Source organism: Anomalospiza imberbis, chromosome 1 (assembly GCF_031753505.1).
Source record: "Anomalospiza imberbis isolate Cuckoo-Finch-1a 21T00152 chromosome 1, ASM3175350v1, whole genome shotgun sequence".
In the NCBI taxonomy this organism is placed as follows: domain Eukaryota; kingdom Metazoa; phylum Chordata; class Aves; order Passeriformes; family Viduidae; genus Anomalospiza; species Anomalospiza imberbis.
Window position 1 is genome coordinate 49,259,182 of NC_089681.1, and position 14,333 is coordinate 49,273,514.

General features: G+C 40.0%; 1 protein-coding gene across 8 annotated transcripts in view; it reads right to left on the minus strand.

The window, feature by feature from the left end:
* MYOM1 (myomesin 1) overlaps positions 1-14,333 on the minus strand; it is a 69,428-nt gene that overhangs the window by 16,633 nt on the left and 38,462 nt on the right. For 7 of the 8 annotated variants that reach the window (XR_010999421.1, XM_068191363.1, XM_068191353.1 and 4 more), the window contains 11 exons: positions 13,664-13,848; positions 12,812-12,926; positions 8,201-8,357; positions 7,214-7,320; positions 7,046-7,090; positions 3,442-3,578; positions 2,457-2,601; positions 1,822-1,881; positions 1,503-1,570; positions 810-923; positions 156-243 (listed from right to left, as the gene is read on the minus strand). Coding sequence is in view for 6 of the 8 variants with exons in the window: in XM_068191363.1 (XP_068047464.1) it covers positions 156-243; positions 810-923; positions 1,503-1,570; positions 1,822-1,881; positions 2,457-2,601; positions 3,442-3,578; positions 7,046-7,090; positions 7,214-7,320; positions 8,201-8,357; positions 12,812-12,926; positions 13,664-13,848 (1,221 nt within the window). In the remaining 2 variants the exon portion in view is untranslated. Of the gene's footprint in view, positions 1-155; positions 244-809; positions 924-1,502; positions 1,571-1,821; positions 1,882-2,456; positions 2,602-3,441; positions 3,579-7,045; positions 7,091-7,213; positions 7,321-8,200; positions 8,358-12,811; positions 12,927-13,663; positions 13,849-14,333 lie in introns of those variants that run through there. The other variant, XR_010999437.1, reaches the window with a different exon arrangement.

The window sequence follows — 14,333 nt, forward strand, 5'->3', positions numbered from 1 at the left end:
TTTGAACTGAAAAATCTCAGTTTTTCTAATGAGATGATGTTGTATGCATGAGGAACAAAGCCATAAGAAGGCAATATGTGCAGATGCCTGTATTACCCTGAACCCACTTCAGTCCTGGTATCTGCTGGTGTGGCTGACCACAGCCAGACTCTGACCTGTGTCCTTGAGTTTTAGCTCACTGGAGTCCTTTCCTCTGTCGTCCTTCAGTATGACTTCATATGTGCCAGCATCTTTCTTAGAAAACTGCAATATTGTAACAATAAAACCACTTTTCAGAACAGGTACTGTAGAAAAGTCTAGATTTTACTTGTGAACCCAGCTGATATCCCATCCCTGTCCCCAGGCAGGTACCTGATACCTGAGGCTGCCCTTGTGCCCCCTAGCTGCCCTACTCCTGGCTGGGGTGGTGGGATAGGCTTTGGCAGCAGGTCCTAGTATGCAGGACCTTGTCCTACCCCAAATCTGCTGCAAGGCTGGGTATGAACCTGACCCCTCTGGTGACTCTAAAGGCCTGAGTGACAATCACTTTCCAAATGCTATTCAGAATGGAAATGTGGTCTCAATCTGTTGCTAAATTGACATGCAAAGGAAATGACAAGCTTATTATCTCTTCTGTCATCATTTCCTGAAAATCTGAACAAGCAGTTACAGACAGACATTTGCTTTAGCGAAAACACAGACGCCTTGTGAGCTTTTCCATTTTTGAAACCCACTTCCTTTTTCAATTGTTCTGCTGGAGTACCAGATTAGATCATATAACTCATCTGAACACTAATTTCAACTGAAGGCTAATGAAGACAGTCACTCACCTCTGATATCAGCAGAGTACACACGCCATCCTTAAAGTCATGTTCTTCATCTACCATTATCTCCCTGTCATCTTTGTACCACACAATGTGTGTTTCCTTCTTAATATTAGCCACCTAAAATGAATGAAAACCACCTTGCAATTATTCACTTCATCTGAGCAGGGGAGCTTGGTGTTGTAATTTGGGTTAGCTTGTTACATGGGATAGCGTGTTCAGGTCTCTCACAGAAGAACAGCAAGCTTTACAACCTGTAACTGCAGTGAGTTACTGCAGGCCTCCGTTTTAAAATGAGGGAGGCAAGAGGGAAAACAACAGGGATGCAAACAGAGAGAAAAAGAGACCAGGGAATGAGTTGGTCCTGCCCAGGGAATTTCTACATGCATAAACAGGCCAAGAATGAATTAGTCCCTGGATTTACAAAGACGTGTCATTCCTTTTCAGGTGCCTTTCTCTGAGTGGGTAGCTGATAGACCTGAAGAAAGAAATTCAAGCTCTTTTCCAACATATTTTGTTACATGCAATGAGCTGTTGCCTCAGCAGGATTAACCTTCAGGGGCTCTGTCACTGTCCAACACGCAGCTGGGAGTACAAAAGCAAAGGACATGTCTTTAATCCCTTCCCAACCATCTAGGTAGTGGTAGGCCAGTATGGTGTACTCTGAATATTGTACTCAGGGTTTTCTTTGCCCCTTACCTTACATTTCAACATCACATTACACTCATCGGTAACTTCCCATCCCAGTTTATCCACGAAATGAGGACCTGTTTGAAATTACAGGTATATTTTAAAAAGTCACATCAGTGGTATTCATGATGCAAAATGAAAGACAGATGTGTTTTACTTGACAAGAATACTGTTCTATTTTAATGTGGTTTTATTTTTCCTATTTCTGCTTCAGAAGTAACCACGTAACACAACAAAACCCATGTATTTCAAATTAACATATATAACTATAAACAAACTCTTAACAGACTAACACATATGTGATACTTATTAGTATTAATATTTTCACCTTGTTTCCTGTGCCACTCTTTTCTCTGGAAATCTGCTTCATCGCGTAGCTTCTTGAATACTAGGAATTAAAACCAGTAAGAAATACAAGGTTAAACTTCATGTGCCATTGGCACAATGCTGAATGTCACTGTAACAGTTCGGTCTAACACTGTCGTTTGGATGTCACTGAGAAGCTGGCCATAGGATCAGCTTTTCACTGGACATTCCAGAGTGTCAGAAGTTGATTATGGCTAACTCAGCTTCCCTAGCTGATTGCAGTCATCAGGAATTTTATGTGTCCTGCCCAATGATGTGCAATCCCCAATCATGCAGCTCCTGGTAGGAAGGCAAATAAGAGACAGCAGAGTCAGCAGCTGCTTGAGCTCTAACAGGTGCAGCTACTTGTTCTCAGCTGAATGGGCTTTTTATATGGGAAATTTTCATTTCACCCATAGGAAAGCAAACCACGACATGCTGCAATATTTTACATTTCTGTAACGATTCCCCTTCCTCCCATCACTTTAAAAATTTCAGTTCACACACATGCCCTGTCCTGTAGGAGGCAGGCAAAACTGTGACATAAAAAAACTGGAACGTCTATTGGTGTTGAAAACAGTGAAAAGCCAGCCCACTGCATAACACAGAATAGCCTACCATCACCAATGAGGACAAGACTAGATTGATTGGTTGCTTTTCCATCCTGCAGCTGGAACGTGTAAGTGCCTTCATCCTTTTCCTCAAGTTTATCCATAATCATTTCAACAAGGCCAGTATTCTGGTCCACCTTCATTTTATATTTCTGCAGGAATGGAAAGTAAAGCAACAATTAATACATGTCAGAGACAGAAAATATTTGTGAATTGTTATAATGGTCTCTTTAGGAGAATTTTTTTTTCTTTATTTGGATTTCCACTTCTTCAAGTTCCCATTTGTTCAGATCCCTATCCTCTTCTAGACTCAGTATCTCTAGCTCCATCTCCTAATGTACTACCAAACAGATAAATAAATCTATTTACTGATGCTGTACAAGCATATGTCATGCCTGTTGCACAGTGAGTACTATGCTCTTTTTCATTAGGAAGGCTTAGATTTGCATCTGTTCAGAAAACGTTTTCTTTGAGGGTGATTATACTGTACAAGGTCATGTCTAGAACGCCCCATCTCTGCCTTCTATCTGATACTGGTGTTGCAACAAAATCGTGCCATGTCCCATCTTTGGGATGTAACAAGTTCTGCAGCTGGAAACAACCACTTGGGATTTTTTCTGTGATGTAATAAATTCCTTCAAACCACAAAGAGAGGTGAGAACAAGGGTATTCTAGGGCTATAGAAGAAGGAGGTAGGAGGAGTCTGGGCAATTGCAGTGATTCCTTGAAACCACACTTAACAGAACACGTGATATTCACAAAAGGGGCAGGAAGGCATATAACTTCCCATTATAAAATGCATCCAGTAGAATTCATCTGGACCTCAGAACTATGGATAAAATCTTTCTAATCATGCTTTCCATGACATATGCTATTTCTCATGAAAATTCATCAGAGTGGAACACTAGTTGGAAATATACTGAAGATAGAGACATTAATCCTCATTGATACTAATGAAAATGCAAACACATGTAAGCAGTGAAAAGTCTTACCTCTCCATTGAAAATCTCCTTATCATTAAATACAAAATTGGCCTTTGCATTGCCAGACAGTTTTTCAGCTTGCAGCCAGAATCTCACTTCTCCTTTTTCCAAGATTTCCACTGCCAACTCCGAGATAAGTGGGACAGCTACAAAGAAGAAAGAAAGGAATGATACCTATTTTGCCTGTGCCCCAACAACTATTGTCTGCAACAACAAGAAAGCCACTTAATCCTTCTATACTTGAATACTGTATGCAAGGTAACTAGCTCATAATAGCTCTTCACATAGACAGAATGCCTCTCCACCCACATGTACATAGAATGACAGATGAGATTTAGTCTTTTGATCGTTCAATCACAAGATCTGGCCAAACTAAAAGTGTTCAAGATTTGAGTTATGCTCCGTTCTAAAACAAGGCTACTTCAAATGCAAGCTGCAAGTATCTGTACAGCATTACGTGGGTCTGTATGCTGCAGACCCATGTTTAATGAGTTGTCTAATAATATTACTGTAAGACAATGAACTGACTCAGAGGGAAAAAAAAAACAAAACACAAAAGATCTCCAAGCACAAAGCCAGATCAGAAAGTCAGCTGCTGAGCTGTAGGCTTGGAGATTTTTGAAAAAACTCTGATCCTCTGCTTAGTGGAACCTGCATCTCCAGAATCCACCAAATATCTCAACACATCCTTAGTCTCCCCAGTACATTTTGTTTTCTTACAAGAAACCAAAACCCCCACATATAAACCAATTCAGTGTGTCAACAGGGAAAAAAATATGCAAAAGTCACGTACTATACCATAGGTAACTCTCTTTTTAGTTAGCTAGTTCCTGTTAGTAACAGTCCTCAGCTTGCTTTCACTTTAACTTTTCTTTAAGACACCATAATCAGCAACATTAAGCACGAGGAGTTAGACTCTGACATTGGGGCATATTGTTCATCTCACTGACTTTCCTCGTGTTATCTGTCCTGGTGGATGTGCAGATTCTCAGTAAAAATCACACTCTCAGCATTACGTGTGCTGCTGTGTGTGAACTCTCCCCCAGGCTCTACTTTCTCAGTAGTTTAAAGTCTGTGTTGTTAGGGTGTAGCATGGAACAGCTGAGGACAGTGCACAAACACGTTGCAAAACACATGATGATATAGTCATCATGTGTGTAAAGACACACCTCCCAGGGCAGGCTGGTTTCTTTACCTCAGTGTATGCAGAGGCTCAGCAGGACGTGACTGGGACCAAAGTAGTGTCTGATTTCTCTCATCCTGCTGTTTGCACTGTTCTAAATGACTGGGGTGCCTTCTGGAGCACAGCTGCTGCCATACCCCACTGCAAAGGAACTAAGGGGGTGAGGACGGCTCAGCTCTTCCTTTGCCACACTGACTCCTTGTCCCTCTCACACTCCACATCCACATGTATGCTTTTAGTGCCTGAGTGGCATAGGGTCTGCCTCTGATAAAACAAAGCTCCTGGAAGGTGAGGCAACAGTCACAGGGAAACAAAGACAATTAGGATAAAGGCACCTGCTTAACCAGAGAGGGAAAAGCCTGGAGCCTGGAAGGGCAGCATTGCTACGAGGGAGTGGGGCAAAGACAACTCCATGGAAGTGTGTCCCTGCTGTGAGAATGGTCCATGTGGGCCTTCCTCACCCAGCACATCACTGTGTGTGTAAGAAACAGAAGGAATCTCAGGGCTTGCATAATTTCTTAAAACAAAGCAACTGAAATGCTACAGGAAGCAAGTGGGAGTGTGAATAGACATCAGGCTGCACCACTTTTGTCTCACTGTCAGCTCTACAGAAATTTTAAACCCCCACTTGGCTTGCCTGTTATTAACTAAGAATATCTTAGTCTAACATGGAAGAGAGAAAAGTATCTCGGCAGCTGTTAAATAAATGGCTGAAAGGATGCAAAAGGATTCTTTTTCGGAGAAAAGTCTGATAATTTCTCAGCCTAAAGCAACTGGATAAATTTGTCTTAAATTCTGCCATGAGCAGAAGTCTTATTTAAAATATTTCCATAAGCACTGATAGATATTTTAGGCATTTTCCAGTGGTTTTACATCCTATTTGTACAGCATCACAAATTACTGTCAGCACTTGACAGGCAGTCCTCGGGCAGTTGCTAAATTGAGGAGTTGGAAGAGTTTCTCTTTACCTTGTACCAGCACACTGTCGTACCCATACATGGCTGTGGTCTGTAAGGCTCTTATTCAAGCAATCCATTTTCCCATGGAGTTGCTGGCTGCATGTGTTTCTAAGCAGAAGTTCCATTAATTTCTGCTCAGAAGTACAAACAGCTGAATCTCAACCCCTAGCTGTAATATATATTTTTCTTGAAGTGCACCCAAGAGCCCAGAGTCGCCGAAGCATATAAGATGGTTTCCTCCTTAAGGATACTTTCTGCAGTGATCTCCCTTTTCTGCCTGTGCCTTCTGGAAGCTCATGCACAGCTATGCCCGTGCTGTTACCTGATACAGTGCAAAAAAGATGGTATGGTCTGTGTCCTGAGGAGCTTCTTTTGTGACATTGGTAGTGAACACAAAGCATGGAAGAGTCCTCAGAAGGGAAGGGTCAGGGCAAGTAAGGTCATGCGACAGCAGCAAGGTTTTGTGATGACTGTCTTTTAGTGTGAAAATATAATTAGGAGAAGATAATTGGGAGGAGGAGGAGTAAACAAGGGTTTGTTTGGGCTGTCATAAAGCTATCAAAAGGTGATACAGTATGTTGAGAAGAGTAGAGCTGATGAGAAAAGACAAAGAAGGAAATGAGAGGTGATATAGGCAAAAAGGCCATTTCTGTAGCCAAGGATTGGCTGGGCTGAGAGGTGCAATGTGGGCTGAGTTGGAAGAGGTGCCAGCAGTGCATGCACTAAGCTGAAGATTTTAAAATATAGGCAAGAGCTGTAATACCTGGAATGACAAAGAAGAGACTACAGTGGAATAATAAATTCCCTGGAGTGCCAGGGAATAGTAAATGTCTGTGGAATTGACAAAAATACCATCCCAAGAGTAGAAAGCATGTTCAAATTTTGTCAAATGTTACAGGAAAGAGGGAGAGAATGAATTTCTGTACATTTAGAAAAATTCTGTACATATATATCATTACAGCTGAATTTACTACACTTGCCAAATTTGTTAACCTTAAATTTAACTTATGTTAACTTTAGTTGGAGTAAAATCACAGAATCTTTCAAATTCTGGTTTTCAAATCAGGTCAAGCGTGCTAGGTAAGTATTAAAGCCTGTTCTGCAGAAGAAGCAAAGCCAATATGATACATATTTTCCAGCTGTTATACAGACTTAGTATATAGACCAGTAGCCTGCAATAGGAAGAGCATGAATAATATACAGATGTACTGAAAGAGGGAGAGAAAAAAAAGAATCTTAAATTTTTCAATCCAAATCGACTTTCACTTGAAATTACTATAGTGACCTCCTTACCTGATGGTTGCAGGAGCTTTGTGACCATAGACTCAGAATGGTTTGGGTTGCAAGGGACCTCCAAAGGTCAGCTAATCCAAGCCCCCTGCTATGAGCAGGGACATCTTCAAAGAGATCAGGCTTGTGATACCCCACTGCATGCAAAGCTCTTCCCTACAGACATGATTGATTCACTTACTTGGGAATTGACGTTCATGGCTCAGAGCAAGCAGGCGTTTCATTTCTGCAGAAGACAAAAAAGAAGTAATATGACGTGTGTGCATGCCTTTTGGATCTGAGAGGCACAGCAGCAGAGAAAAACAGATGTGAAAGCAAACTAGGCATGCTTAGCAGGCTTTGTGTCTACCTTCCTCATCAATTGTGTAGCTTGATGAAACTCCATCAGTGTCGGTAACAATACAAGAGTAAATTCCCAAATCATCTTCTCCAAGATCCTTAAAGGAAAGTTTTGACCTATAAGGGAAAAAAAAAACATTATGATGAAAAGGTGAAATCCATTGGAACCAAGCCCCTCCTTTCTGTCTATATTACCAGATATGAATAGCCTTGTGTTAGCTTTTGCTCTGACTGAACAGACAAATGTTTGGCTCTAAATCAGAGTAAGTCCTACCATGTGTGGTACAAATGGTGATGGCACCAAAAGAAAAAAAGCATGTTATCAAGGCTTTGATGACCCTAGAAGGATACTGTAGATACAGGTCGACTCAGATTCCATATGGCAGCAACATGGCTGTGGTGGGCCCCTGTTTCTTTCAATATGGCTTCTGTCACAGGGAGAGCACATAGGCCCTTCATGGGCTGAACCTGTGCATTCACCTTGTCTTCCTCTGGGAAAAGCCTGAAGAAAGAGAGTAGGCTTGGAGATGTTATATAAATTGCTAAATCAGGCCATGGTGATGCCGTCATAAGAAATCCTTCCTTACAGCAGCAGTTCCAAAGATTACAGCTGCATTACAGGGCAAAAGCATTTTTTAAGAAGCCAGATAATTTTATTACTTGGAGATTTAAAATAATAGGAATAGGAATAATCATCATCATCATTATCATCATCTGCCTTGACTGACAGGTTATAAGGTGACAGGGCACAGATTTTCTCTCCCCATGCCTAAACATCACTAAAGTGCCTACAAGGGAGCTCTGACTCATTCTGTGCAAGCTACAATTTCCAAATGGTCTGGGTATGGATTTACTGGGGAACAGCATTCTCAGGAAGTAACCATCTAGTAACAGAGGCAGTTTTAACTCTTCCTGAGGTCATACATTAAAAGGATGGATTTCTGTGACAGTCTAGATGTCTCAAATACAAGACTATTGCTACCCCTGAGGGTCTTACTTTCCGCCTTTGGTATCGATGTTCAGTCGAGGGTCATCCTCAATTGGTTCATAATTCTTGGACCAAATGAACTTAGAGTCTGGAGACATCTGATCACATTCAAAGTTCAAGGAAATTACTCCATTGTCATCTACATCAACCACCACTTCCTTGGTTCCTTAAAGAGCAGAACAAGGCAACTCCAGTTTCTCAGAGAATTCAGCAAACAAATTTCTATAGATATCATTCAGAGAGTGGATTAAGCAGATTCTTGCCATTTTCTCAGCTGGAACATAAATTGCCGCACTCATCGATATCCCTGGTCTTTGATTTACAATAACAATTCCTTTTCTAATCCACAGGTTAATACACATCATAAATCAACTGATTTACACTCGTGAATCCAAGCATACACAAGAGTTGTATTTGCTGTGAAAAAGCCTGAAGGGGGTAAAAAAAGCAAGACTCTAAATCCACTAAATGTCTGATCTATTAAATAGCAATATTTTCCATGGTAAGCAGTAGTTAGAGCTTTCATTATACAGCATAGATTTCCTATTCTTTAATAGGGTAAGTACTATACAGGGAATAGCATGCAAATGTGAGCATTTGAAGAAGTGAAGAAATAGTCAAGTTGCCCCAGCAGCACACATTTGTGACTGAGGCACATTTTTGGTGACACTGGCTTCGCTCAGGGAGGTTGGTTTAATTGCTGTGCTTGGCATCCAGCCCTGCTGCCGTCTGCACCATTAATCCTGGGCCCACAAAGGGAGTGAGTATTTGCAATTAGCTGCTTAAGTCACCCACCCAGTCTTGCCAGTGCCTTCAGTCATTGAGCTGGATAGGGTGACCTAGTTTGTCCTTTTAAAGGCCTTGGGGGTGAATCCTGGGTCAGCAACCTGAAGGCGCCTCTATTCTGCTCCCTCACACCCCAGTGGAGCTGAGGGAATTTCATCTGGGATTTGGGCAACCCAATGATCTTGTAATCTGTGGCATTAATGTTCATTTCAACAACTTGTCTGAGAATGTCAGAGAGAGCATGTGCACTGAGAGGGGCTGGAGAACATCCAGCCTTCTTTTCTGAATAGCTCAGAGCTGGGTCTCGCATCTGAATAGGGCACTCATGTCCCATTACTTGGGCTAAGACAATGCTAGGCTGCCCAGAATACTAATGACACACTTTCTCCACAAAGTATTGTACTTTAAAGACAAGTGCCTTATTCCTGACACTGAAATTGAATGCTTTATTTTCAGCATAATTCTTAGTGACCCTCAAGCATAGTAGGAGATTTCTGTGTTTCATTGTCCTAAAACTATACACACCTTTTCCAGGACTGCAAGCAACTCCTGTCATGACAATCTGTGTACACAGTTTTCTTAGTCTTCACACTTTGCCATAAGCATTTAATGAAAGATGAGATTAATATTCCCATATTGGTACTGTTATTTACCAGCCCTTGGAGCAGTGAAGCACATTAAATACCAATATGCGATAAATGAAGTCTGAAACCTACAAACATTTTACTAGGCAACATTATATTTGCATTTTTTGTTATAATTTAATTTATTATATGCAAAATTCATCACTTGAAATTTCATTAGTGTTTAGTTTCTTCTCGGTCATTAGCCCATGAATCTTTTGATGGCACTTTATGTGACATGGAAAGAATTACAGCCATAAGTGTAATTTGAACAATAGAATCTTTTACATTTGTTTCAAAGCATTCTCATTATGGTAACAATGTATAGCATTTATTTCCAGAAGTGATGATGGAATTTACCTCTAATATTTATATGAGTAAAAAAAAAATGTCTAAATTACTGACCACATTTGTAGACCTCACTCCACCTATCTTGCAAAGTGGAGCCAAAGAAGCTGCCATAGTACTAGCAGTCTTAATTTCCCTCCTCTAGATAGCTTGGTGGTTTCAATATATCATCCAGAGCTTCTCTTAGAGTCACAGTAAGAAATAAAATACTTACATGTCATATCACATCTCCATTATTCTGAGCATTTTATTGCATTGAAAGAAAATAAATAACAGAACATAAAGCAGACATCCTCCACACACTAGAGGTAAAGGCATCATTTTGAGTACAGCCAGTCAGAAAAGCTGAATGGGACAATTTCCTCAATTTCTGAGGTTCAGGCCCTTCTCAAGTGGCTGATGTAAGCTCATAATCTAATTTTGCTTTGTATGAGGATAAACAAGGACTAAGGGCAGCACTGCAGAAGAGTTGCGGTCTGCTCTTAGATTTTTCTTGTTTCCTGTGAGATCCACATATGCTGAAGTGCTTTTGTCAAACAACAAAATTATAGATCAAAAGTAGTCTGGACTAGTATTTGTCTACATGGTTGGGATTTTTCATTTAATTTTAGAAGATAACTGTACAAATTAAACATGGTTTTCAATTAAACGAGAGGGGATGGAAATTATTGAATAATTATATTTACACATTTCTTTGGATAAAGACAACTGGCACCCTTTGTATGAAAGCAGCTATATTCATTCAGGATATTATTTGCTTGCATTCTTTGATTAGAAAACTCAGTTGTCTTGCAATTGTACACATTCACCAAAAGCAGCATTCCAGCAGGGACTTTCTAGAGAGACCTGACAATATTTTGTCTCCATCCAAGATGGTAATAGAGGCATGATTCATTGGGCAGCACCAAAATATTTGTAGTAATTTTTATAAAATGGGGTGATTGTTCTTGACATTTTTGTGGTTAGAGTGAGAAAGATGGAAGCCTGCTCAAGAGGCTATTTTATGAAATAATTGTTTTTAATAAGTTTTTGTCTTTTCTTAATACCTTTAAGAAGCTTAGTTTGATGGATTCTGTATCAGCAGATCTCAGCTCAGAATATGGGTCAAGTAGATTTGTACACATAAGTAATTTTCAGTTTCCCTGAGTGCTCACTGGGCTAAATCCTCACTTTCTGGTGATCCCTCAGAGATCATACCTGTAAACCCTCCTTCTCTAATGGTGAGGTCTATAAACCGAATGTTCTGCTCAAGTTCACCTCTTTGAGTGAACACTGAACACAGTGTACAGTTTTTTTTTGTTACGTTTGTCATTTTCACAAGAGTGTTTGTAATTGCTCTCAACTGTAGTAACACGGCCAACCCTTTATTTAGGGCACTTGAGGAGTGTTATCATCACAATGTTTTATCAGAAGTATGACGTACAGATATTAACCCCCAATGAAAGCAAATTAGCAAAGCCAAAAGTTTAGTATTAATAGTGGCTTAATTGTCTTATTAGAAGTGGCTGCTGTAAATAGCTGTTTTCAGGAATAAATGTTTATGGTTTGCCTTACTCCACTTGCAGGTGATAGAAATAGCCCTGGTGTTTCAGCAACTTATAGATCTGAAATTATGTTTCTTATATGTTTCAAAGATCCTCTTTCAAGCCCTTTTTATTCATAAAATTACTTACCTTCTTTTTGTCCTTGTATCCCAATCCTACATGCTTTCAACTGACCATCTATTCCTTCCAGTCTCTTTTTCCCATCCCAGCTCAATAGCAGTCACCCCAGCCTCCCTACTCTGAGTTTTCCAATTCTTTTACACACCCATCTTCACACCTCCATTTTCAGGCTTTCTTGACTTACAGCCTCATTGAGGTCTAACTCAATACTTGTTAGAATTTTTGCTGCCCTGGTCATAAGGATTGGGCATCTATGAGAGCTGAGCAACAGGATGTAAAAATTAGCCTAGGTGTCAGAAACTGGGAAAGGATCCCAGGGAAATGAAGTCTGCAGGTGTAGGAAGGGAATTGTCAGAGGAGAAGAGGGTGTATGATGGATCCAGGTTGACTTGTACCCCTGTACTTCTTACATCATACTAACCTTATACTAGATTTGTTTGAAATATCTGGGATTTCGTTCTTCCACCTTGTAGGACACTGCACCTCTAAAATAGTCTATGGACAAGGAAGACACAAGTCCATGCTTGGGTTTTCTGTTGGGGACTTGGTGACAAAAAAGTGTTGTCTCTGACCAGTCATCTCTGTTACTTGTACAGCTTAATAAACCCCAGGGGGTTCCTGAAGTTTCAGGTATGGAGATGCTGCCTTTGCACTGGTTGCTGTGTTTCTTGCTGATCTTATAGACACATTGGAGCCAGACTTCAAGGATGATTCCAACAAAGAATTTCACTACTGAAAATCGTCTTCAAAGTAACTACATTTGCTTTTAAAGCCTTTATTTTAAAGACCAAGAGAAAAAAAATGTAGTTTCTTTTATCCTTTCCTGAGGCACATTACATAAGAAAAGGAGAATGATAAAGCATAAACAACTGGAAAGGCAAAATTTACATCCATAATATTGTTTTGTTGAGATGATCTTAGTCCTCTACTTTTGCACCTACCTGTAGAGACATGCAAATCTTACAACTTTATTGTATCTTTATATTCCTGAACCTGTATTTATGATAAGAAAATCTGTTCTGACCTTAAAACATACCAGACAATGAACTTAGGATATGGCCCTCAACTCATATCTTTCTTCATAAAAAAGCTTGACTTGAGAAGGAGCAGATTCTTGGCATATAGCCTGCAGGTAAACACATTGCACAAACAGGAACCTGTGTAAATATGATGACAAAGAGGAAGTCTTTCTAACAAACCTGGTCGTGTTTCAGCTATGACAGCATCTGTGACATCTGATGGCTTCCCAACGCCAGCCTGGTTTGTTGCCCGCACACGAAACACGTAGCTCACACCTTGTGTCAGGCCACCAATCTGGAGGAACCAAATATATACAGTGGTGTGTTGCAAAACACTGATTTTAATTTCACACTTATTAAGATCAGTCTGGGTATTTGACAATTCTATTTCCTTTCTTGTTTTGTTTCGTTTCCAGTTCTCTTTTTGTTTTTTATATTCAACTCCAGAGTGACATGACTAATCCGTGTGCCTTGCTCCTTCCTTGTGTGCATGGTTAATATTCAGGCAGCGTCATTGCTGTCATTGATTTCTTAGCAAAAGGAGCACTGGTTTTAGAACAGGATGTTTTTAACTCATGTACATTGACCTCTGAAACAACATAGTCTTTTATTGCAGATAAATGCCGGCTTTAAAAAATTAAATTATCAGGGTAATAAGTGCCAGCCACACCTATTTAGAAACAAGAGGGGATTTAATAGTACAGATTTAATTGAAGTGACTTGAGGAATTATACTGAAATTATATCACCCGGGGATACTCCCGTAAAACATATATTAAAGAATCACACTTGAAAGTGACTTGTCTTTCAAATATTCTGAAAAGTATCAAAATAGCAAACCTACTTCATACTTATCTCTAGAACTGAGATACTGCTGATCACTTTTTTCAAAGTCATTCCACAAAATTATGTATCATATGGCCTACTGAGTATTCCTTTAAGTGGAGCCACAATCAGTGCAGGATGATGCTATCAAAACTGACTTCCCCAAGGTTATGCTGCTATGCCAGTATTTGAATCTTCAGCTATTTACCTTCAAGAATTTCTTTTGAAGGGGCTTCTCATTGACACTTCTCCACCGTTCCTCCTTTGCTTCAGTTTCCTTCATATCAACATAATAACCAACTATGGGACTACGACCAGAATAAACTGGTTCTTTCCACAGTAAAACCAGAGAGTCCTTCCTAACTTCTGTGCATTTGACATCATGGGGTGGCCCTGAAATGTAAAAGCTGGGGTTGTGGTGTCAAAATAAATCCCAAAGGGACCAATGCATAAGACTCCAGAACCAAAACCAGACAGAACCCAGAACTGTACACAGAACTTATATAACATTTAGCTCCTCTGTATCATAACTAGACCCAATGTACAAAATACAACCCATGCCAATTAAAAAGACTAACCCAAAACACAGTGTAATTGGTTGAGATTGGTATCTTGATCAAATATTCATGAGCTTACAAAATGGACAGATAATCCCCAAACTCTGGGAAATATGTTAATTATTAAGCTAATGTGCTGCTTCAAGAACTGGTCTAAAGTCCACTGAAGTCAGTGGAGGTTGTTTTCATTAATTTCAATGAATGCTAAAAGGTCATGGATCTGGCATTGTAGTGATACATTTAGACAAGGTTTACAAGACCCCATTCTTCTCAGCCTTGTACCTTAGACAGGTATTTATGTCTAGTACTTAAACTAGAAAG